At 43.9% G+C, this 24,371-nt stretch overlaps 1 protein-coding gene across 1 annotated transcript in view; it reads left to right on the top strand.

Annotated features, from left to right (window-relative positions):
- Positions 1-24,371, top strand: part of LOC144128530 (cell adhesion molecule Dscam2-like) — a 219,329-nt gene that overhangs the window by 185,837 nt on the left and 9,121 nt on the right. Inside the window, exons 6-17 of the mRNA XM_077661976.1 lie at positions 2,388-2,675; positions 4,076-4,492; positions 5,131-5,292; positions 6,937-7,224; positions 11,210-11,329; positions 11,647-11,820; positions 12,477-12,624; positions 19,789-19,937; positions 20,828-20,959; positions 21,588-21,746; positions 22,632-22,702; positions 23,578-23,812. Coding sequence (XP_077518102.1) covers positions 2,388-2,675; positions 4,076-4,492; positions 5,131-5,292; positions 6,937-7,224; positions 11,210-11,329; positions 11,647-11,820; positions 12,477-12,624; positions 19,789-19,937; positions 20,828-20,959; positions 21,588-21,746; positions 22,632-22,702; positions 23,578-23,812 — 2,343 coding nt within the window. The remainder of the gene's footprint in view (positions 1-2,387; positions 2,676-4,075; positions 4,493-5,130; positions 5,293-6,936; positions 7,225-11,209; positions 11,330-11,646; positions 11,821-12,476; positions 12,625-19,788; positions 19,938-20,827; positions 20,960-21,587; positions 21,747-22,631; positions 22,703-23,577; positions 23,813-24,371) is intronic.

The raw sequence follows: 24,371 nt of genomic DNA on the forward strand, positions 1-24,371 counted from the left end.
TAAAGAATTGTTCTTGGGATGATAATCGAAACAATAATGATGCTTATTAGCAATCATTCCCCGCAATATATTTGTCAACCTACAGAGGATTTTTGCAATCAGGTTTAGCGTTGTCTCGAGTAGTGGGCGTGTTTCCGTATCATACGATTCTGGATCGAATCGCTGACGCAGTAGGAGGGCAACTAGCAGAGATTCTAGTTACGTAAAGCAACAGACTATCTGTAATCACGAAGCTCGTTATCAGCCTCAACCACGTGTAAACGCTGAACGCTTGTAATGCATCTAGGTGAGAGTTGTTCTCAAGGGAAGGATGCCAAGAGAAGATGGATCTGCTTTTTCGTTTTCGGTTTTAAAAGAAGTACGCGGCCAATCTTTGAACTCAGAGACCATGTTTGCTGCAAAAAGTATTTGAAAACAGTGTGTCCTAGCCGATGTGAAATCTTCTGGAAATAAATGTGGCTTATTTGATAGCACTTCTTCCTTTACACAGTGGACGGAGAGGAGAGTCTGACATTAAGTTTCACTTGCCCGCCGAACGGAAAGCGTTATAGAGAAAACTAAGAAAAAAAATCCTTTCGTTGGCCTTTTTATCATTATTTTCTCTTTCTTAGCATCGCCTCGCTAAGCCCCTTTTTAGAAGCGGCAAACAAAATGTCTGTTATAACAGCAGTCAATTCTTTTGGTGTCAGCCGTGAGATGGGAGTACTTCGCTGTAGCGTGTAGCCTGCAATAAGTAGGCGACCTGTGGTGGCGGTCTCGGCCTGAATTCAAAGACAAATTCGACGCCTCATTAGGGGCCGCGTACAAAAACATTGTAGCTTTTCATAAACAGCATTAAAAACTTGAAACTGTTCGAGTAGACAAGGGTGAAGTTGATATACATGGATCAAAGTAGCATGTCAGTTTAGACTGCAATCGATATACGGCAGAGCGAATCTTCGAGTAGAAGTAGTCCACCGCTTCTTTTTGTGTCTTGCATCTCAAGACAAACGAGGCACTGTTCCGGCCCAGATGTCGTTGAATTCGAAGCACCGCAGGAAAGTATGGACTTTCGCCCTTGTTTTGAGATAGGCACGACTCTTTTTTCTGTTTCTGTTTTATTTCTGCAATTGCGGTCGTGTTTGGCGTGCTGGCTCAAACAGTCAAAATGTCGCACTAGAGACGTGCTCATTGCCTAGACATTTGTGTCGGTAAAATAAAAAGCTGTGACGCAGCTTGAGAAGATCATTTGGAATGTCCGAAGAGATGAGAATGTCGGCTTTGTTATTGCGTACGCCATGGAAGCGAACAAAGTGTGCGCTTGGTAGCTCGGACGACTCCTTCGCTGGGCACAAATTCATTTTTGATCTCTTGCGAATTACTTCTGTGCGTAAGCATCAAGATGACATCTTTTAGTTCTACAAATTGTGTGCGCGCCAATGGCTCTATCCTCGAATGTTAGCGGAAGTTTTTGCAGTCGCCCGTGAATGTGGCGGCTCATGTTTTGACATCCTGCTGTCAAAGTTTTTCAAAGAGTCCTTACTTTGGCAGAGCCATTAGTACAGTTTTTTGGTCAGGAGTTCAAATGCGTACGCTCGAGGCCAAGGTGGTCCCACTGCCGTAGTCCTTTCGAAGTCGGTGTTCTCAGAGATAACCACACATTGCGACCACATTTTCTCTTTTGTCCTAACGCACTGGCCAAAGGCTTCAGCCAAACGTCTGTAACGCCTACAGGGATTTAGTAACTTCCCTACTACTTACTCGCTTTTCTGATGGTCATGGAAGGACCGTAAATAATTAAAACCTGCCATAATGCGTGGTGCTTTTAAATACATCATTCCACATTACCCTAGATGTGCAGGAACCGCGGGGGGGGGGGGGGGGGGGTTCTTGAGCTACAAGTTTCTTACAACAGTAGAGACGAATTTCATAGCACTATCAATGAAGTGCCTGAGGAATTGTCCTGCCTCAGATTTGTCTTCACAAGAATTCAGTATTGTACGCTCAAGAGTCCCTTTTTTTTTTAGCTGCATCACCCGTGTCTTTAACCAGGAATCGCGAAATATTAGAAATCAAATTAAGCACCTTTGCCACAAGAACTACCTTCTCCACTTCAGCGAATTGTTCTTGAGCATCTAGCTATTACACCTGGCTGTATAAATGGCTTGCACTCAGTTATCACATACGGATTTGGAAAAGACTGCTTCAACGTTTGATTTCGACGCCACCTGAGCCCTTTTACTTTCCGTTCGTTGCCAGCTCGTTTCATTACACGTATCCGAAGAATGTCGCCAGGATCAGCAGAAGTAAGGAAATGCTGATGAAGAAGCACAGATTTTTCATTAAGCAAAAGTATTTCGGTGGACATCAAGCAAGCCTTTTCCCCGTACTTCTCCGGGGTGCTGCAGGTGCTCCCTTGGTGAGCGTTCAGCCCCGATTCCAAAGGGTGCCCCTGGGTGCCTCCGTGACGCTGACGTGCAACGCCACGGGTGGTGGCGCCGGAGTGCTGGCCCGTGAGCTGCGCTGGTACCGCAACCTGGCGCCCGTCCAGCCGTCGGCGACGGACAGGGTGCGCCTGCTGGGTCCCTCGGTGCTCCAGCTTGGATCGGTCAAGGATGGCCAGGAGGGCGTCTACCAATGCCTGCTGGACGGCACCAGGGAGTCGGCGCAGGCCGCTGCCTTCGTCCTGCTCATGGGTAAGTTGACGGCAAAGCTAGCCACGTTAAAAGTAGCGAAAGCTGCACCGCTGCCTGAATACAGGAAAGGTGAAGAAGCGAGATTTTTGTTTCGAATTTTTTTTCTCAGAGTTGTATGCTTCCATACCCATAATTGCGTCTGAGAGCTTTTCGCTTCCTTTTTTTCATTCTAATTGACTAGTTAGGCTGAATTGAGGGCACGTAAATGGCTGACTCTGCCTTAATGTCGCTCACAACGCGGTCAGTTCACGATTTCGTCCGTTGGCATTCTTCAACTGAGAATGAGATTGTAGCTTTCATCTTTATGAAATGATTGATATCCAAGAAGCGAAATCATTATCCTTTTGACCAAACCTTTTCGAAAACGTTCAAGTCAAGAAGATGGCAACACCTAGGCCGTCCCTGACCAGTTTCCATCTTTCGTGTTTAATCAAGAATTTCTAATTTATTTTACAACTACTGCTTGAAATCGAGGAATGACAGCGTTGTTATTGCGTTCCTGAAAGGCATAATTTATTTATTCAAATAATTACAGTGCCAGAATGGGCATTAAAGTAGGGGAAAACAGAAAAAAACATAACAGGTAGCACAGTGCGACATGAGAACATAATGTTACGAGTAGAAATATTAAGATATTTAGCAACGTATTCCCAGAAAAGTTGGCATAAAGGATATAAACGCAACAAAACGAATAAATAAAAAAATTGCAAAGTATTTACGAAAACCTGGATATGAATTTCACAGACGTCTAAGCACGTAAACGAAACACAGAAAAAAATTGATAATGGTCTTTCTCTATTAGGCCAGGATATAAGTAGCAAAAGCGCGGCGACATCTGGTTCGGAATTCTTAATATATAAGAGGCGCGCATTCACTAAATGCGCCTTTATTCATGATTAAACGCTAAGCCGCCGTGGCGGAGTGGCAGCGTCTCCTCTTCAAACGCCAAAGGCCCTGATTCGATTCCCAGCCCTGGCACAGGGTTTCTTTTTAATTGAGTGTGCGGGGGTTTCAGTGACTCCCGCCATTGACCACGTGGTTGGTCACGTGGTGCGGAGCAGCTGCCGGCGGCGCGGCGCCGTGGCTGGTCACGTGGTTGGTCACGCTGTGCGGTGCGACCACGGCGGGACTGCGAGCACGGTGAAACTTGGAGTTCGTGGCCAATATAGCTTTCGACACAAAAAGATTACATAACGCTTAGTTAGTTAAATAAGAACTTTGCTAAAGTGTTGTGAACACAGGATGCCGGTGCGCAGATCTCATCCGGTAAGTTGTAGTGATGTTAAGTTTGACGAGCCAAGCAGCCCGACATAGAACAATTTCTTGCGCTGATGCTCGACAGAAATACCTACTTTTTAGGCGGCTCTAATACTCTTCCAACATTTCCTACGCGCACGCAGTCACCAAGCCTGAGTTGACGGTCACCTTCAGCGAGCAGAACACGTACCCAGGCAGCTTCGTGTCACTGAAGTGTGCCGCCCGTGGCCACCCAATGCCTCGTGTGACTTGGACGCTTGACGGCGGCCCCGTGCCTTCCTCTCGCCGCGTGCTTCGCGGCGACTTCGTCACTGAAGACCACGTGGTTCACAGCTTCGTCAACCTCACGGCGGCCAACGTGACGCACGGAGGCGAGTACGCGTGCCAAGCCGAGAACGAGGCCGGCCGTGTCGCCCACTCGGCCTGGCTCAACGTTGTTGGGCCGCCCACGCCGCTTCCGGCGCGAAACCTGACCGTCCTGTCCGGTGAGACTGTGAGCCTCTCCTGTCCCGTCAAGGGACACCCGTTCGCCTCCTTCATCTGGTACAAGGGCGCCTTTGGTGAGTGCCGTCGTACTGGCCGTTTCCAGTGGTGCAACGAGCGTGCCGTTGTAATACCACGATGGAAAGAAACGAGAACCACATGGCGCCTATGCGCTCCACTGTTCGAATTTCTTTTGATCGCGCTTTTACCTGAGTGTTAAGAAAAAAACATGTTAGAGTCGTCCTAGTACGCCTCACGGGCGACTCTAGGGTTGTTTCGCTGGCACAGAAATAAAAGCGTGATGAAAAGTAATGCCAACAGCGGAGTGCGCAGGCGCTGCTCTGTTCGCGTTTCTATATATCGTGATAGTATACGTGCTGAATATTTCCGCTCACAAAGCCTGCTATTTTAATCCCGGTTTTCTAGGCGGGAATAGAAGAATAAGCAGCCTATCAGAGAGAAGGATATACTACCGACTGCGCTTCTTGCTCCTGTATGCTCCTATATCTCTCTATATTAAAATTTTACCATTTTGCTTATATTTAGCTTGCTCCTAATTCTTCCTTTAATAAATGAGACAACGAGTGCGTCTAAGTTGTCGAATGAAGATTGTTTATGGGTAAAGATCGATGAGCTACTGCTATGTAGGCTAAAAGATTGATTCTACGAGCCTAAGTATTGCGCATTTATGTAATTGGCGACCTCTTTTTCCTAGCTAATCGAACACTTGTGGACGGCCAGCGTTACCGAATGAACAGCCACGGGCGCTTAACCATCCACGACGTCGACCGCAAAACAGACGACGGTGTCGTTGTCTGCTCGGCGACGAGTCCTGACGGCCGTGCAGCAGAGGCGCAAGTGAACCTTCACGTTGCTGGTGAGACAGTAGTTGGCAGTCATCTCCTAGGTGGCATCGAAAATTAGGATAACGTTCTGAAAATGTTATTAAAGTTGCGTTAACGTCATATGCTAGGTTAAAGTATTACATTAGCATTAAAAATTTACGTATACCGTTATATGGTTCTATCATAAACGAGAGTTTCACTCTGTAAGTACACATTGTTTTCATATATCCCTCTAAATATTATTATGATGTTTGAATCATAACTAGAAAACGAAATAACTAATATATTTTAAGCACTGGGTCCACGAACTTTTCCTACTGTTATTGCAGTGAACATGTCTGTCAACTAGCAGTAATTTGTAACCAGACCTCTTAGACGGTCCCCGCCATAGATTGCCTGCACAGCCCCATTGTTTTGTTCGAAAACTTTGGTTATTACCTGATCGCGACTATCACGCATGGCCCGCCCCTAAGTAATGGCTGCATTGCATCCTTTCAGAGGTTAGTTTATACCACGTTGCATGTTGTGCTGTATTGTGGAGATGAAGTGTCGGCCCCGTTGCTGGTCCTAGCAAAGCGCTGATGAAACTATACTGTAACACTGGCGGGCCTGCATGCTCATACAGGGTTACTTTATCGTTTTCGAGAATGTTAGATCGGTGTTGTTTAAATGTTAAATTATTATTAGGAAAGGTTATTTAAACGTTTATTGTAACCTTAGAAAGAAAAACATTAGGAGCATTCAAACAATGTTTGATAAAAAAAAAACGCAACATTGTTGTCATGTTTGCTTGCTATCTGGGAAGCTTCTTGTTGCGGTAGGTTACTTCTTTAGGAACGAAGGTACGGCATTCTAACACAGACGCGATGCTTCAGGTCCAAAACTCATTTTCACAATATCAGACAGCGCACTCACTATTGGCATTACAGAATCCAGTTATACATTTTTTGTCGTGTGCTCAGCACTGAAATGATTTCTGCGTTACTTATGCCAGCTGGTTTTCTCAAATGAGCCCCAAAGATTTGCATGGGCTCGCGTCAGCAAAATGTGCAAGAAGTGAAAATTTTTATGGTTGCTCAGTATAAACAATTTCATGGACAAGAGCAACACGGAATACCAATGGAGTTAAAAATACTGCATCGATGTCCTAGTTGATACTCAATGCTATAAATACTGTTTTAACATAACGAATTAAGAAGGAAAAAAAACTCATATCTCATTACAACGCTCATTACCAGATGCGTACTGATAAATGGTAGGGAGAATTGCGCCACTTCTTATTTTTCACTGTTCTTTCCAACAGGCATGTGTAAACTGTTCAGTTCTAAATAGTCCATCAATCAACTATTTGATGTTTTCTCAAATGCCGAAAGAACCCCCGAAGACACGCATACATGCAGGCCATAGTTCATGTCATGTTCCAATCGTCATTTCAGTTGGGGCCTAGTTTTTATTTTTCGTCACTTTTTCTCAATTACTGCTATCAGCTTAAATTTGCATAAGAAGGTGACTTCGAACTCATAAAAAGATTTGGTTGTATTCCTTAGTTTCGTGCTCACAATGATGAAGTCCGTTACTGGTCTGTTTCTTCTCTGCGCGCGCTAAGCCCTTGCATGCGAGTAAGCACTGGGGGCGCCTATTGAACTTCCGCCCCTGGCTCCGCTGCGGCGCTGCAGTTCCTCCGACGATCGCGCCCTTCTCGTTTCCGGCGTCGGTGCGCGAGGGTGAGCGTGCGAGCGCCCACTGCTTCGTGTCGTCGGGCGACCGGCCGGTGTCGCTGTGGTGGCTCAAGGACGGCCACCCGCTCCAGCCGGGACTGCTGGACGTCAAGCCGCAGCTGATGAACGAGTTCCTCTCGGTGCTCTACTTCGAGAGCATCGCCGAAGAGCACAACGGCACCTACACCTGCGTCGCCAGCAACCCGTACGCGCGCACAAACGCCTCCGCGCAGCTGGTCGTCCAGGGTGAGACAAAAACTCGAATTACCACTCGAATTAGCCTTCGCTTAAGAATAACCTAATAAAAACCTACGAAGGGAATTTAGGGAGTCCGAGCTCAATACTTTACGCTAAAGAGACACGACGCACCGAATGCCCGAATGGCTTTTGAGGGACACTTGAAGCGAATCGAACCATTATTTTTATCGGCCACGTTGTTAACGTTTATAATAGATTTAGTTTTTCATTTTCGCCTAATAAATTTTTCCTCGCTACCGGCTGCAGTAGGTATTCACATAAAGATAAACTGGGTGATTTTATCAACTGTTGGAGAGTTTTATTTTAAACACCGCGAGAGATACGCCGGTTCGGTCTGTCGAGCATTACCGTACAGCAAGGCGCACATTAAGTACCTCATATCGATCAAGAATAAAGGGCAAAATTATCATATATACCTAAAACGCTTTCTTACAGGGGACACGGTTATGCTGCATAATTGACTTCCGTCAACGTCGAAGGCGACCAGTGTTATTAAGTTTTCTTAATCGGCATTGCGCTTCGAAATATCAAGCTTCCAAAATTTGCACTTCAAAGCTCGTTCAGTTGGCTTTCCGGCATAGCATATTTACATAATGGTGTCTTTAAAATTCTGTATGCACCGATTAGAGGCGCAGTTGGTGTATGGTATTATGTACAAGAAGTTAACCTTATTTCTGGGGTGATACCAGGCGCAGCGAATCCATATTCTTGTTTGGTAATACGGGAATTACAAATCAACAGGCTTTCAATACGAATATTTTTTAGGTAGGGAGTTTTGAAGCACATTAGCGATTAATAAAATTTAACAGCAGGCCTCATTTTTAATGCTCACGGCGATAAGTTTCGCATTTTAACCTTGCCGCATAAAATAAAAATAAACAAGACATTTTGTTAGTCTCAGATGAAATTGTAATTAACTTATCTATATCAATTACATAGTGCCCGCCTTGCTGTGAAATGCAGCTCACAGACTGTACCGATGTATGTCACAGTTTTTAAAATTAAAATCTGCAAAGGTTAAAAAAAACACCTTGAATATTGAGATCGCAGCACTAAGCCGTGCATGCGCTTATCACGCAATAGTAAAAAATCTGGCGAACATTTTTGATAGGCCAGACCAGGACTCATCACATATTTCACTGAAACCGTCATTTAGCACACCTACGTTCAAGTCTATTATTGTTCTTTGCTTTGCTGCTACACTCGTGCCATTCGGATGTTTTCTTACTTATGTTTGCTTGCCATGTTTCCGTGTTTGCCTTAATCGCGCTTTGTTTCCACGCTCGGTGAGCACATTATCCTGTATTGTAGTGAATTATTTTGCGTCGCGTACGTTTCCTTTTGTTTCCTTTGGTTATTAATGCACTGGTCTTTTCAACAGCGCTCAGCGAAGCCCTTGCTTGGTTATCGCTCAGCCCATTCTAAATTAGTTAAAAGTGGTATAGCCGTTGCATGTTTAGGATCAGCACTTTCGAAATCGTGTGTGCATGGAATGAAGAATAGTTTTAATCAGCAGGTTGGTAGATTACAATCGGCAGGATTTCCGGAAGAGGTAATCGTGCTTGCTTGCAATAAATTGCTGAGGAAACTAAAATCTTTCAAGAGTTGCCATCCATCAGAGCCGTCAGGCATGAAGAGGCATACGGTTATACCATATCTTCATCGTTTGTCACACAACTTAAAAAGAGTAGGCGCCAGATATGGAATTCAAGTGCTCTTCTCAGCCCCACAAAAGCTTGGAAAAATTTGTGCCATAATAGATAGGAAAGCAAAGGCTAAAAAACAGAAACCAACCGGGAGTAGAGCCTGCAAAATAAACCACCAAAAGAAGTTTACGTCATGTGCTGAAAGCGTAGTGTATGACATTGAGTTTTCCTGTGGCAAGAAATACATTGGGCAAACGGGAAAATGTGTGAACACCCGTCTTCGTCAGCATCATACCTCGTTAAATGGCCCCCCATCGTCCAACCTTGCATTACATTTTAGAGATTGCCCCCTGAATAATATCCCAGGTTCCCCCGACAAAAAAATGTGCAACCCTCTTTTCCATGAGACAAAAGTTGTTTGCAGGCACAGGGATAAATTGACAAGGGAACTGTGTGAGGCGTATCGCATCCACGCGAATGGTGATGCATGCGTCAGCACACCGTCAGTGCTTCTTCACGAATGTGAGATTGTGTATCTAGATTCGCACGATTAGAAGGATGTTAAGAGGGGCGTGTTCCCTGGTTGTTTTGGGAGTGTATTAATACCTGTGTTTTTTCCAATAAACTTTAGTTGTTAGTCAGCGCTTGTCCGTCTTCTTCTGTCTTCTCTGTGTCTGTCGTCGCTGCGCTGTTTTTACCACGGCTTAAAGATGCACCAACTAGCTCAGTTGTCGGTTCTAATGCACTGTATTATATCTTTTTTTTGCCCCCCTTACACAGTGCCCAATGGGCCTGTAAGAAATTTCAAATAAAATAAAAAAATAAAAACTGGCAGTAACTGAGGAAAGGCAGAGCCGTTAAATAGTGAGAAACAGCGCATGAGATCGATGACTACATGTCGTTTGCCCTCGGAATACCCTTCCGCGAGACGCGAATGTTTCCGGCGCAACATCAGTTGTTCCCTCAGAACGAAATTCTGTGTGGTGACACTTTAATTTTACGAATACATTGGGAACGCCAAATAAAATATTCGGGTCGACGGAGTAGTGACGGAGGAAATGCGACAATTTTCGGTAAGAGTTAAGTTTGTTACTGGTAAACTGTCACAGCTCTCTTTTCATGTGCCTTTGAATCAAGCCAGAATTGATGTACAGGCCTGGTAACTTCCTGAATTGCAGAGATTTGGATTCCTTCTATGACAGGGAATACCACCTTTTTTTTTGGCCGTGGAATGTAGTGATCATTACACAGTAAGGGCTGTCTTTCTTCAAGAATTTGAGCGAAGCTTGTGCTGGCAGGCTGCTTGGTTTATATGCAAATGCTGGGAATGACCATCCACTGGCTAGTAATAAACAGGTGTAGAAAACGAGAAAAGTGTATAAATGACGCTTTTGATTAAGGTCTTCTTAGTGCTGACGGCACAGTAATACTGAGCATAATCTTATCTTTTGTCAATGAACAAGATCAGCATACTGATTCGGGTGGTTGCGTGTCATCACGCTCTAAAGCTGCGGTTCAATTCTCTTTTCTTTGTAAGTGTGTGCGCAGTAGCAATTTATGGAGGCATGAAGGGGAAAACAGCAAGACAAATAGTTTTTTTTCTCTTTTATAAGGTGTTATTGCGAATCGTGGTTATTAGCTAAAAAACTTTAAGAATGGCCGCCCGTTTGCAGCAAATGCTCACAATCCACCTTTTCCACACGGCATCTCTGCGTATGCGCGCCCCTCCTCTTGCAGCTCCACTGGCTGAAACATGCTAGTGTCTACTACCTATGTGATGTGCAAAACCGCCTTCGCTTCTGAACCGGTTTTGCTTGGGACGAGCACTCGCCTGCCGTCTTTCCTCTCGATTAGGGACGGTTTCCTACGTGTCTCAAGCCTTTATGCTCCCGAATATAGCCCCTCGGTACGCTGCAAATGCATGGTTTTCAACCAGTTTTCGCCCACTAGTCAGAGGGCGCCACACCTAGTAGGAAAGTCGGATTGACATCAGTGATCAACACAATTCAGTCAGTAAACGTGACGCCTCACATCACGCTTACTAATTCTGCTCGGCGATTTTCGTACACACCTTCATACACGCCTGCTATGGAAGTGCAGTACCTAGAGGGAATAGGGGGCTGCCGAAACTCCCCTTCTGTTTTCTGGCACGGTTCTTCAACTCCAACTGTCACGATTTCAACTTCGCGTGTACTAACCTAAAGAGCCCCACAAATGAGTAAAAAAAGGCTTTATTTTCTCCAGAGATAGCGTTAATGGGGCAAAAATATTGACGATCTCTGGGAAAAATATTTTATTATCTTTGTTTTTTTCGTTTTATGGTTCAGTGGCCCCAAAATGGGTGTACACGCCTTCGAGCACCAACGCCCTCAAAGGAAGCACTATGCGGTTCGACTGCCAAGCGGACGGCTTCCCGACTCCCGTGATTCGGTGGAAGATGTCCACAGGTAAAGTACTTCATCTGGTCTATGCTAATATTGCTTCTATTAACTATTTTCGCTTCAAATTTGGATGAATATAACTTCGCTTATTTGGTTGAGAAATGCGGGGACACAGTCGGCGTGAATTTTACATCGGGAGAGCTAGTCATTGATAATAGCTTTGGCAAATAACAAGGGGTCTGATTTCTTCTATTCTTAAATTACATTATACTTGAAAATGTTTTGAGTAATTAGTTATTTTGAATTTACTTATTCTTGCGGTTTGATTTACTTTGAACCAAAATAACGAAGCAATGCTCTTGTGCTATTCCTACCCAATGCAGGCAGCGTGTCCAGTGGATTCGTCACCATCCGAAGTAACGCCAAGCTGCAGGTGCTGGAGAACGGGTCACTCGTGCTCCAGCACGTTGACGCTTCTGACGCCGGCGTCTACCTCTGCCAAGCCACCAACGGCGTTGGGCCAGAGCTGACGCACGAGGCCAAGCTCACTGTTTCTGGTCAGTGCTTATGGGATGCTCAAAACGGGCTCGAAAAACATGCTACTCAAAGCGGTTGCATTCCGCTTTGGATAGACAGAGCTCACAGCACATCGCGCATTCTGTAAAACGTTTAGATATATGCCTTTACACAACGTGCCGACGCCCCACATGACTCTACCGGAGGTATATTATTGTGCAGTGTTCATCAAGAGCAATGACTACCACCTGACCTTACCATCGAAGGTGTTTTGCGGCGCACAAAATTTTCAACAGCCACAGAGATATATCCTGGCAGCAGAAAGCTCGCCTTCATGGTTTTGCAGCGATAGCTGTCAAGGACAATTTTCCTCGTTCCGAGGCGCTGGTGTCGTTGGTGTTGGTGTAAGCACCAAGGAGAAGCGAAGAGCAAATTGTAGCGGCATTCGTCGCCTGGTGGATTTGCAGAGCCCTCTGTGTCCATCGCAGCGAACTAAGGTTTGCGCCATTCGAACTTACGCGCATAGAGGGCGCTACCTAGCGCGGCTTTGGGTGCCGCGATGAGTCAGCGCCTTTTCAGCCCCCAACGGCGCATTCAGCACCGCAACACTGCTGTCGCTGAATTTCTCCTTGCTCAGGTGTAGTAATCGCCCGTCCAATTTCTGTATTGCTTTCCTCCTCTACATTCTCGCCACTAGTGCCTGCCACCTTCATCACCAGCTCGATGTCGGTGACATCACGCAAGGGAGACAAAATGCACCTGCAGTGCGACTCCATCGGCGACCCACCGCTGACCATCACCTGGTATCGAGACAACGTCTTGCTCGACATGGACAGACACCCCAGGTAACCACAGCGGTTGATGCCTCAACTTCGTGTGCTTGCATGGCTGAACGTAGGATATGGGCGCTTTCCTGGCGCGGAATATTTTGTCGCAGGGCGAAGCGACGTGTTCTCGCGGCACATTTTTTGAGTTCCTGCTGCTGACATCCTTTGATTTCTTTAGAAGACGGAAAGCTAACTGCACCGACGCCCAAAAGTTGCGAGCCCAGAGCGTGATTGAAGAAAAATGGTAGCTACTCAGGCGACCCAACAAGAGAAAAGAAAAGAAAGGGAGAAAAAAAATTACAAAGGAAGCCAGTGCACAACAAAATTCTGCCATCAATTATGCCTCTGGAGCATTTTTTGTGGTGTGCAGTACGCTTCGCGCCACAATCTTGCTCATTTTGATTGTCATAATGTTTAATGTTCTCTAAGCTTACGAAGTTTCACTTCCACTGAACAACGCTGATTCCCTAATCGATTACGAGAGCCCAAGCAACCGTACGGTACTCTTAATTCTTGTTTTGACGATGTGTTCGTAATCACAGGACAACGTTTGTTATCTAGCGGTATAAAGAAACCGTTTCTCTTGAGCTCTTGAGCTCCTAGAAGGTTTGGCGCTTTCTCAAATGATTTTCGCTGAGGCACATTAAAATATGCTTGTTAATGTAGGCTGCCGTTATAAGACAATTGATGCTAATCGCCACCGCTGGTTTTGACGAATGTAGCATCAAATTATTACCCGAGGCCTAAAAAACGTTCTAGATCTCTGCGGTAAACTGCAATGAAGGAATGCGAAAGCATTGACGCCTCCTCGACCCTCTTTGCCCCTCTTGGTCTCTCTCTGCCCCTCTCTGCCTCTCTTTGTCTCTCTTTGCCCCTCTCTGCCTCTCTTTGTCTCTCTTTGCCCCTCTTTCGATTGGATATCGATTTCCTCTGATTAGACCGCTTTCACGTCAAACTCTTCTTTTGATCTTTCAAATATGGCGCCACGCTTGGCTCCAGCCACACTTCCGGTGTTTTCAAATTTGGTGTCACTTTTTTTCCGGCCCCAGCCACTTTTTATACATTTTTGGCTATAATTAAAAAACTAATCATCCGAATTTGAAATTTTATATTGCGCAGCATCCTCACATCATCCTCTTTTGTTTTCAACGACTCGTTTGATGCTACCTTTTTGAGAACGTCAGAACTGCTGCGGACACGTTTTGATGACACGAAACCGCCGACATAGCCTAGAAATGCTTTCGCATTAATAATTCTCATGCATAGTCACTCTTAGCATCGCCGTCTTCAAGAGCACAGGAATCACTTCGTAGTCGTCTGGTAGCATTATATTTATTATGAAGTAATATATTAGCAGTGTGGTTGATAATTAAACACTCAAATCGGCCGCTGTTTATAAGTTTGTAAATTTTCATAAATTTCGAATATTGTGGATTCATGCGGAGAGTAGGGCATTTCTGGCGAATGGTTTCAATATGTGTATAATAATAATAATAATTGGTTTTTGGAGAAAGGAAATGGCGCAGTATCTGTCTCATATATCGGCGGACACCTGAACCGCGCCATAAGGGAGGGGATAAAGGAGGGAGTGAAAGAAGAAAGAGGTGCCGTAGTGGAGGGCTCCGGAATAATTTCGACCACCGGGGGATCTTTAACGTGCACTGACATCGCACAACACAGGGGCGCCTTAGCGTTTTTTCTCCATAAGGACGCAGCCGCCGCGGTCGGGTTCGAACCCGGGAACTCCGGATCAGTAGTCGAGCACCCTAACCACTGAGACACCGCGGCGGGTTCAATATGTGTACCCGATTTCCTTTCTTGGTTCATTGGATCATCTCAAAAAAATTTAAAGCGGGCTTCCGATTTCGTCATAACCTGTTTATTTGTGGTGTTCCTGCATGTTCTGGAGGCCTTGTTGAAGTCTTGATATTCAAAACTGGCTACGGCTATTTCGTGATATCCTAAAGAAATGTATCAAGGGCATTCTAGGTACGCGGTAACGATGCGCAGCTATAAACACATGTTGTATAGAGTAAATAAAAGTATGAATTCTTATACCCTGGGTACTTAAAATTGCAGCGGTTGCCGAAAACATCATGAATATTGTCACAAACATATGCAAGCTTCCTCTCTTTGCGTTACCACATTCCTTTAAGAAATCATGAATCCAGGAAGCACGTTTGCAAACAATAGTTGGAATAGCGGTGATACTGCCGTAACAAAGGGTGCTCACACGTAAGACATTACATAAACTAAAGGCGTCTTCATAGAATTCATGGAGGCTAAAATTCCCCTGTTTTTCATTTTGAAGTAAAGCACTACTCATCATATGGTTCTATGGAAAATATATGGTCTCTCTGAGAAGTGTAACAAGTGAAGAAACTGTAAGGAGCCTCAGGGCGGATAAAATGTACTTCGCACGCACAGTCTCTGAGAAAACTGTCCATTCTAAGAAGGAAGAATTTTAAGGCGACATTCTTTGGAAACAGACAAGATTCGAAACATTCATGCAAGGATTTTGTCTGTATGAATATCCTATACCAAAAAGCACTGTTTTAACATCGTTAACTGTGCGCGCACAACGGCGGACATGCACATCACTTATCGGTGCACTTATTGGTTCCATATCGTGCGCTGCTCTGGCATTTTACTTACTGCATTTAAATATTGAGGAAAGATGTTCTAATACAAGTCTTTTGGACATTTATCACTTTGTGATTCACTTTACTGGATAATATTCTTAGGTTGAGAATTAAGCATACATTTTCAGCATATATGCAGAGCGTCTCCCGTTCATTCAGCGAGAGGAATAAAAAAATAGCCATTAAAGGTTGGATGGCTGTTCGAAGCCTTATGGCTATGCTTCAGTGGATGTTAATTAGTAAATACTCACTTATTACAACGATCATGATAATTGCTTCCAGTCGTCACTCCGCAACGACCAGGAAGAGGACGATCTTCCGCGGTGTCGGACAACCTGTGAAGCAACGTACGATACCAGCACTAGCTGTCGTAGTCCAACCTGCTTCGCTAAGCTACAACACTGTTTATGGGTATATCAGAACGCAGTCCACGCAAAATATAATCTTTGACAATCCTCGCGCCCCGCCGCGGTGGCTCAGTGGTTAGGGCGCTCGACTACTGATCCGGAGTTCCCGGGTTCGAACCCGACCGCGGCGGCTGCGTTTTTATGGAGGAAAAACGCTAAGGCGCCCGTGTGCTGTGCGATGTCAGTGCACGTTAAAGATTCCCAGGTGGTCGAAATTATTCCGGAGCCCTCCACTACGGACCTATTTGTTCCTCTCTTCTTTCACTCCCTCCTTTATCCCTTCCCTTACGGCGCGGTTCAGGTGTCCAACGATATATGAGACAGATACTGCGCCATTTCCTTTCCACCAAAAACCAATTATTATTATTATTAATCCTCGCATGAGAAGCTTCACATTTTTATGATTAGCAGAAATGGTATAAGCTGAAGGATAGTACTACATATTCTGATGATACCAGAAGATCTTCGTGGGCGCGGATGTGTTCACTTTCACGGCGGCTGCATTTAGATTCAAAAGCTGTCTAGTACTGGCACTGCTGCGCACGTTAAGAAACCTGGAAGCCGAAATTAATTTAGTGCACTCCTCCACGGCTTACCTCACAATCATAGCCCACAGTGTTTATCTGTGTCCTATGTCCAGAAATAACTGAACGACTGTTCTGCATATTTTCATCTCAGCTTCCCTACAATTGAGCGCTGCCAACCGATGACGCAAGATCCCTTTTTAAGGTATGAGGTCACAGCCCGGGAGAAGTTTAGAAGCGAAAGCGTTAAGGAGCTGGTGTCGCAGAAAATTCTGCGTCGCTGATGGCGTCGTCGGTGTCTTTGACCTCAGCGAAAAATACACAAAAAAATTCCATAAATGCAACCAATGAGGCAGGTGGGCCACCTAGGTCACATGACCTTGCGGCTTCGTCAAAACCTGCCCACCGGATATTGACCAAACTGCCCAACGTGTCAGGTGGCAGTTAAATTATAGATTGGAACTGAGAGGTTGCGGTGAATAGCTACCTGGGTCTCACAAGCTCCACCGGTGGCAGCACCTGCCATCCCAGGGCGGTGGCAAATAGCTTAACTGCTGCACCACTGCGACAGGAGTGGTGTGACGACTCCCAAGGATCTATAAATGTAAAGTAGAGAACGACCAATTCTTCATAAATGAGAATTGCCCATTACGCTATCGCGTCAAGCCGGAGCTTAAGTGTCTCCGCCATTTTTTATATGCTGACCCAAGGAACAAATTAGTGCTCTGTAATAAATTCCACATTGTTTTGTTAAGTGGAAAGTTAACGGTTGTGAATTTTAAAAAATTGTATTTCGAAAAAGTGTGCTAATTATGCATCTGGTGCAAACAGTCATAACTTTTTTTAGCTCAACAGAAAAAAAAGTTCCTTCAGCATTCGTATACGCAACGCATTGAGCTTTTCAATAAACCAAAATAGTTTCGATATCCTGAGTTTTCACTGTGTAATATTGCAATGACTGAAAACAGTCGTTCTCTTATGTTTCTTTGCAGCATAAATACAGCATTAAAAATATTGTACCAGTTCAAATATTTGCTTCATATATCAGCCATATATATAATAAAAAGACCATAAAGTATCATTTAAAGTCTTTCACAGGAATAAATTTTCGTAAGAAGGAGAGGCAAAAAACAATGCTACAAGAAAAACGACTGTGAGATTAAGAATGAATACAAATGCCATAAAGCAATCTACATGAGGGTTAAAATCCACTATATCTGTAAGTCAGCTCGCTCTTAGTTTTCATTTTATTGGTTTTGGCGGTATTCCAAGGTTATTTTTATTTTCTCAGTGTTCTTACGGGCTCAGTAAATTGATCTCGTAAAAAGTTATAGCAGAGGCAGACACAGATCACAAGTAAGGCGAAACACTCACGCAAGAGCTACCTGACAACTGGTTTTACCGGCGGAAGGTCACATCTTTTGTTTGTACAGCTCTGTTTGCGCTAGAACGTCTTACAAGATCGATAAAAACCAGCTCCTCCTAAGAGAAGTTTTAGTCAGTAGACTCACTCGACGATTTCCAGCTACGTTGTCGGCCACCTTTCAAACAAGTTTGCAGTTTGTGCAAACCAGGTTTAGTACCAATGAGCTTCAGGATGCGTAGTGCCTCTTGCTTTATTGATATGGTACACGACATCCTACAAGCCCAACTTTTTATGGGTACACGCACATATTCATACAATGGGTTCTAAACTTTGTGATTCCTTTTGTATCCGTTTTATTAATTGATTACAAACGAAATACACGAACATGCATAGGAACATTTTATTATAACACTAAAATTAGAAATGGACAGAAAAAATACCTTATGCTGCGTAAATACAGAAATATTTTGCTGAGAATATTTTAGTTTTGATTTCACGAGATGCGCGGGGGGTCACAACTATGGCAGCATGTTTTAATGAAGCTTATTAGAATGAAAATTCTTGCTCGAAATTGTCGCAGAATAAATGTTTATTTTGATGTAAGAAATTTCAAAAATTTTACGTTATTTAAGATATCGAGTTCTCGAAGTTCCTACAACACACAATTAAAAGGGGCGATAGAGACTCAGTTCCTGAACTTCTTGTAGTTAATGTAGAGTTTGCATTTGCAGTACTTTGTAACATCGATGACTTCGGGAAAGGTGGAAACTGGAAAGACGAATGTAATAAATTAGTAAATTAGCTACCTCATGAATAAAGGCAGCTTTCTGAATGTAGTTATTGTTTCACGGGAAAGAGAAAAATGACTTCATTAAGCTAAAATTCTGAAACCACAATCATCTGTTTAGAATGCGCAACAGTCCGTAAAATCTTTCTTTCAACCCGACTCCCCTTTACAATACTTCGTCGATTGAGTGTACTCTGAATAAATAAATACTCCTCAAAGGGGCCTGCCATCCAAACACGTCGAAAGATTTTCATGACGTGATGGTTTTCCGTGGTTAATTTGCTGCCACTCTCAGTGAATTAATGGTTAATTCTCTGCTATACAGGCGCAATATAGGAAAAACCAAGGAATTACCGCGACTTCCTGAAAATCAGTCGACAGCTTTCGCTGGGAGCCCCCTTGTGGGGGAATTTGTCGCTTTATTCTAGAGTTGTATCCGACTATATATAGGAAAGCACTGAAATGAAGAGGCTAGTGTGTTCAGAGACAAGGAAAGACCGAAAAACTTTGGGGCCTAGTCAGACCTAAGCTTTCTGCCCATGAAGTATTGGGAGCGAAAGGAACAGTGAATCCCAAATCTATATATTCTACAGTCACAGGGCGGACGAGAATTTATAGAAGTACTTCTGAAATGATCGATTTAGCAACACGGACTGAACGCGACCGATGGTGGTATCCTCTGCTCATTGTAAAGGTGGGACTCCAGAGCTAATCAATGTTGATGCTCTGTCGGAGCTCCCTCACAGCTTTCTACAAATAGCTTGCTACCAGCCAAATGTTCAGCAGAGGTCTTCAGCTAGCCCATGTCGGAAAGCATGTAGCGCGTAACAGTGCAGGTTTCCTCCGCTTGCATTGAAAATTTTAAACGTATATATTCGATAAGGGAGGTAAGCGTGCGGCGAGGAAGCATTTCACGTTTTAGTTCATAAAGCAGCGACAGGTATACAAGAATCCTTTAAATTCTTTTAGCATTACGATAGAAGTTTTCTGCTCACTTTGAATGTTTGGACTCTTTCCAACGCTTGCGTAACTGGAATAGCTTGTTCACTACCGTAGTTATCCATCATCTACTTTGGAACTAGCCGACTCGAGCACTCTCGTATGGTTTGGTGAATTTCACCCCTGAAAAGACTTTTCAAGAGTACACATTTTGCTGCATCAGGCAGTACAAAACGTTTGCCGTGATAAAAAGTTGCCAGGCTATTTTAGGCTTCAGATATTTCATTATAGGCTTTCCTCTGGGACAGTTGCGGGCATTCCAAGGGAATTCATGATTCAGGGGCGGATACATATCTTCAATAATACGCGCTTGATATCAAGACGAGGAGCCAAAGCGTCCTTGTTTCCTATTCGCTCTTATTTTCGGTCGTTATGTATTTAGTGTTGATAACCGTGTCCGTTTTCTGTTTCTGTGTCAGCGCTGAGTCTCTCGTCCATCCGCCTTTACAAAGCGCAGATACACGGCCACAGAGCACGAGCGAGAAGATGGAATGGCATCTCAGCTGCTGCTCCGTGATGTCAGGACAAACGACACGGGGACGTACGCCTGCAAGGTTGCCAATAGCCACGGCAAGGACGAGATGTTCATTAAGCTTACCGTCCAAGGCAAGTCGCTCTTTACAGTCTTTCTAAACTTAAGAGGGCAACGCATGCTGGCTCGTCACACTCTCTTACTGCACATCCATTCGTATATTTCTCTTACTATCTTTCTTTCCTTCTTCCCTACTTTCTTTTTCTTTCATTCCTTCTTTTTTTCAACCTTCTTTCGTTCCTTACTCTTCCTTCCTTCCTTCCTTCCTTCCTTCCTTCCTTCCTTCCTTCCTTCCTTCCTTCCTTCCTTCCTTCCTTCCTTCCTTCCTTCCTTCCTTCCTTCCTTCCTTCCTTCCTTCCTTCCTTCCTTTCTTTCTTTCTTTCTTTTTTCTTCCTTTCTTTATTTATATACTTCTTTCTTTCATTCTTTCTGCCTCTGTCTACTTTTTTACAATTTTCTCTCTCGTTTCTTCATTTCTCTTCATTCTAGTTTTCTTGCTTTTCTTTCCTCTAATCTTTCATGCTTGCTTCAGCTGATAAAAATTAAGGATTATGTGTCGTGTTCATTGAATCCGTGGACATAAGAAGGCGAAATGCCGAAACGGTGTCGGTTAAGTGCGTCAGAAAGCGTTGCCGAAGGTTAGGTTCATATGATTTCGAAATCTTAATGAGAAGCTTAGTGAAAGGCTCGTTTGCTCAAAAGAAAATGTGTCCTAGAACGAGAGACACTGAGAACAGATTATTTTCTGCAATGTTATATACTATTCGCTCATAGTATTAGGCTGGGCTGCTACAGATTTCAGACGTTTCGGAAACAACATTGTTCATTCAATAAGGTGCATTTTTGAAACGTAATTTTATAGAAGGTAGATTAGTCGCATTATAATCAAATATAACGTCATGAAGTGTACAGCACCACAAAAAACACGCTTCTTCAGTATCCTTTGCTGCGATGCGCGTTACAGAACCACCCGCTCCACCGGCCAATGTGCACGTGAGTCATCTGGCTAGCCGCTCTGTTTCAATTCGCTGGAGTGTGCCTTTCGACGGGAACTCACCGATAACGCAGTATGACCTCAAGATTCACTCATCAAGAGGTAGGCATGACTTGCGCACATCCTTCCATGGTATCACTTCTATACTTGTAGCTCAGGGGCACTGAAAGGTGATATAGAGTGACAATGTGATATTGAGCAGACGTGGTTTTACCTTGTCGAAGCGAGTTTTGGTTTGACGTAAATAGGTAATCAGACGTCCTTAACTAAAGCTTGCAGATTAGATTAAAAATGCAATTCAAATATCGGCCAGTAACCGATCAATGCGAAACAAACATAAGGCATGAGTCGCATTATTGTATATTGCAAGTTAGTTTCTGCAACCGCCTTACAATTTTCACTCCCTCTATACGCATTTATCTTCTCTTTCCTCGGTTTTATAGTATGCTTGTATACTTGCACACAACCTCGGTAAGGTATGGAAACACGTCGCTGGGTTCAATTGGCATTGCAGCTAAATGTCACCAGTGCACAAGAGTACTGTCGTAATTTTCTACTTCATGCAGCCATTGCATAATTTTGCCTCCCTTGTCACTTGGCTGTGTATGAATTCCACCCAAACATTATTTCGCAACAATCCGCATGCTACAAAGTTTTGTTATTACTGCTCCAGAGGTCCTTCTCTCTCTCTTAAACTGACTCCTGATGCTCTTTATTTCGCTTGATGAAGACGGCACGTCGCGTGTGATACCGATTCCGGGAACCCAGCTGGAAATGACAATGGACAGCTTGAGCCCCAACTCGGCGTACAAAGTTGAAGTGGTCGCAGTAAACGGAATTGGGACAGGAAGCCCCAGCGAACCCCTGTTCTTCACCACTGACACAGAAGGTGAGGCGGAAGTTGGAGGAGCATGATTTGTCAAAACAAGAATCAACGAAATCAAAATTTCATGACAGCGGCAAGAAAGCATAACGTTATTTTAAAGAGCATCAATTTTGCGGTTTGAGGCATTTTTTTTTGCCATAATTAGGACACATGAAGCATTGTCTTGTATTGTGTTGGGCTTAATGGCGCACAAGCAGCTAAGGCTATCATACGCCATGCTCAAGGCACATGAAGCATCTTGGTACAATCAGCCTTTTCTGTAAAACAAACGAGACACGATTTGACAACAAAAGCTGAATATAGATGCATGACAGAAGAATTACAAATCAGAAGTTATGCACTGCAGTGGTGCTCTTTGCTCAATGCTACTTAGTTCAATTCGCTCCTTTTCAACAGAAAACAGTAGTCTATCTTTTGCATCTCAGTTCCCAAAATCACCACACGGGCCGAAAAGACGTCGGCAGTAATACTTTCACTTCATTTTGCAGGACATTCTTAAAATCTAGTTTTGTTTATTTTATATATAATGAGAGGAAAAGATTTAAAAAGTTCTCTTTCTATCTCTTTGCGAAACAATTTTTAGAGAAAAAATCACACAACTTTATGGCATTGAAAAATCAGGCAATCAGTAATGCGAGATATATCTTTCTTGTCCAAAGGTTAATGAAGCTGCTGGAGAACAGAAACAGCTTGCGTGGCATAATCGCTGTGGTTCGATACTTTTGGCCTACAGTGCTTTATTTGCTCAGAATTAACGTTAAACTTTTCAGCGGCGGGGTTTTTCCATGGACGCTACCCTGTCTTGGTTATATGTTTCAATTGCTTCTTGAACAGGCATGTGTAAATTAGTTGTTTCGCAAATTATATTTTGTTTCTTTCCAATCCAAGCTCCATCTACAAAGCCTGTCGACGTCAAGGTCATTCCTCTCAACTCCACCAGTCTTCGCGTCACGTGGAAGGTGAGCGCCCATTTCATGTTTGTCCCCCAATCACACAGCTTTCAATATACACCGACGGCAACTCACTACACAATCATTGCCTGTCGTAAATTATTATGTATGAAGTGGGTAGTAAATATTTCGTTTGCGAACCTAATTTTTTTTAAATACTATTGATTACCTTGTCATATTTACCCCCCCCCCCCCCCCCCGACTACCATACACGTACGCACGCATGGATTCGCGCTGGCAGCTGGCTTTTTCAGAATACTTGTGAGGTGAACGGTTAACTGCAAAGTCCAGATACAAATCTCATCGTAACAGATGCAAAGGGTGACCTTTACACTTCCTGCTCGCCGTGGTGGCAGAATGACTAAGGCGCTGAACAGCTGATCGAATGTCGACATCAGCGATCACAGATTGATGGACGCGAAATACAAACCTATCTAGTGCATCCTGCTGAAATTGGAGTCCTTAGGCCGCTATCGATTTGCGCTCTAGACTGCACTGCTGAAGCATTGATCACAAATTGCATTTAAGTTTTGATGATTGCAGGTAAGTACGAAAAGCCTGGACTTAAAGAAAAGATCCAAGGGATTTTCTTTCGAGCTGTACAGTATAGCTCTCAAGTTCTCAGCATTTGAGTGATGACGATAATATTCCCTGTTATCTGCAAGAAATTTTAGTTCCCAGCAAACTGAGCAAGGCAAGCTACATGACTCAGCCGCAGATATGATTACCTGGTTTTAACAAACAGTGTAGATAAGGTTTTATTTATTAATCTTTTATTTGATAAGAGAATGTTTAGAAAAAAGTTACAACTCAAATATCGCGTTTTTCTGACAGCTTGTGAGAGTCTATGGGAGATAACGGTGTCTAACGGTGTCTAACCGCAGGTACAACCAGCTGAAAGCAAGATAGCAGGCTATTATGTGGGCTATAAGGCAGAGGCCGACGGGCGCTCCGAGTCTTTCGTTTACAAGACGGTCGAATCTCGTCCCGGGAAGAGCCAGGAGTGCGACATAAAGGATCTCCGTCCTGGCACAAAATATACTGTCGTCGTGCAGGCGTATAATGCAAAGGGCCCCGGACCCACCTCAGAGGAGACTATGGGAGAGACGCCCACATCTGGTAAGCATTGCTGTGTTCTACTTGGCTGGTGTGAGTAAGATACTTTCGCTTCACTGGCATTACATCCTGCTCCTACCGTTACTCTTATGCACCCCTTGTACCGTGAGATGTTGCAGAACTGGAGATAAAGTGACATCCTTTATTCGAGGTGTTTGCTGTTGCCTCATGATATACAACGAAATGTACAGTGCTCAATAATTGCACCGTGTTTTGTCTCTTGTTTCTGAGCGTGACATATACGTTTTAAGGAATTATAAAAAATACCCTAGTATAAAAATCACTCTACACCGGAAAAACTTCATAATGATAAACATAAAACCATATAACGCACCTTGATGCAGTTTAACATTCTATGGAGAGTGTCATTTAAGAACAGGAAATGGGCGACCAAGTTTTCAGGTTTTTTTGTGTTTAAATTGACAATTGTACTCCACTACAAGTCAGGGAAAGTTCAACAATCCGGCGTTTTTTGTTTAATTGCGGAAGGCATAATGTGCAGAGAGTAAGTTTCAGCGCTCTTCCTTTACTCTAGGAAAAGTAAGGAACAGGTTCAGCGCAC

This window comes from Amblyomma americanum, chromosome 4 (assembly GCF_052857255.1).
Source record: "Amblyomma americanum isolate KBUSLIRL-KWMA chromosome 4, ASM5285725v1, whole genome shotgun sequence".
In the NCBI taxonomy this organism is placed as follows: Eukaryota; Metazoa; Arthropoda; class Arachnida; order Ixodida; family Ixodidae; genus Amblyomma; species Amblyomma americanum.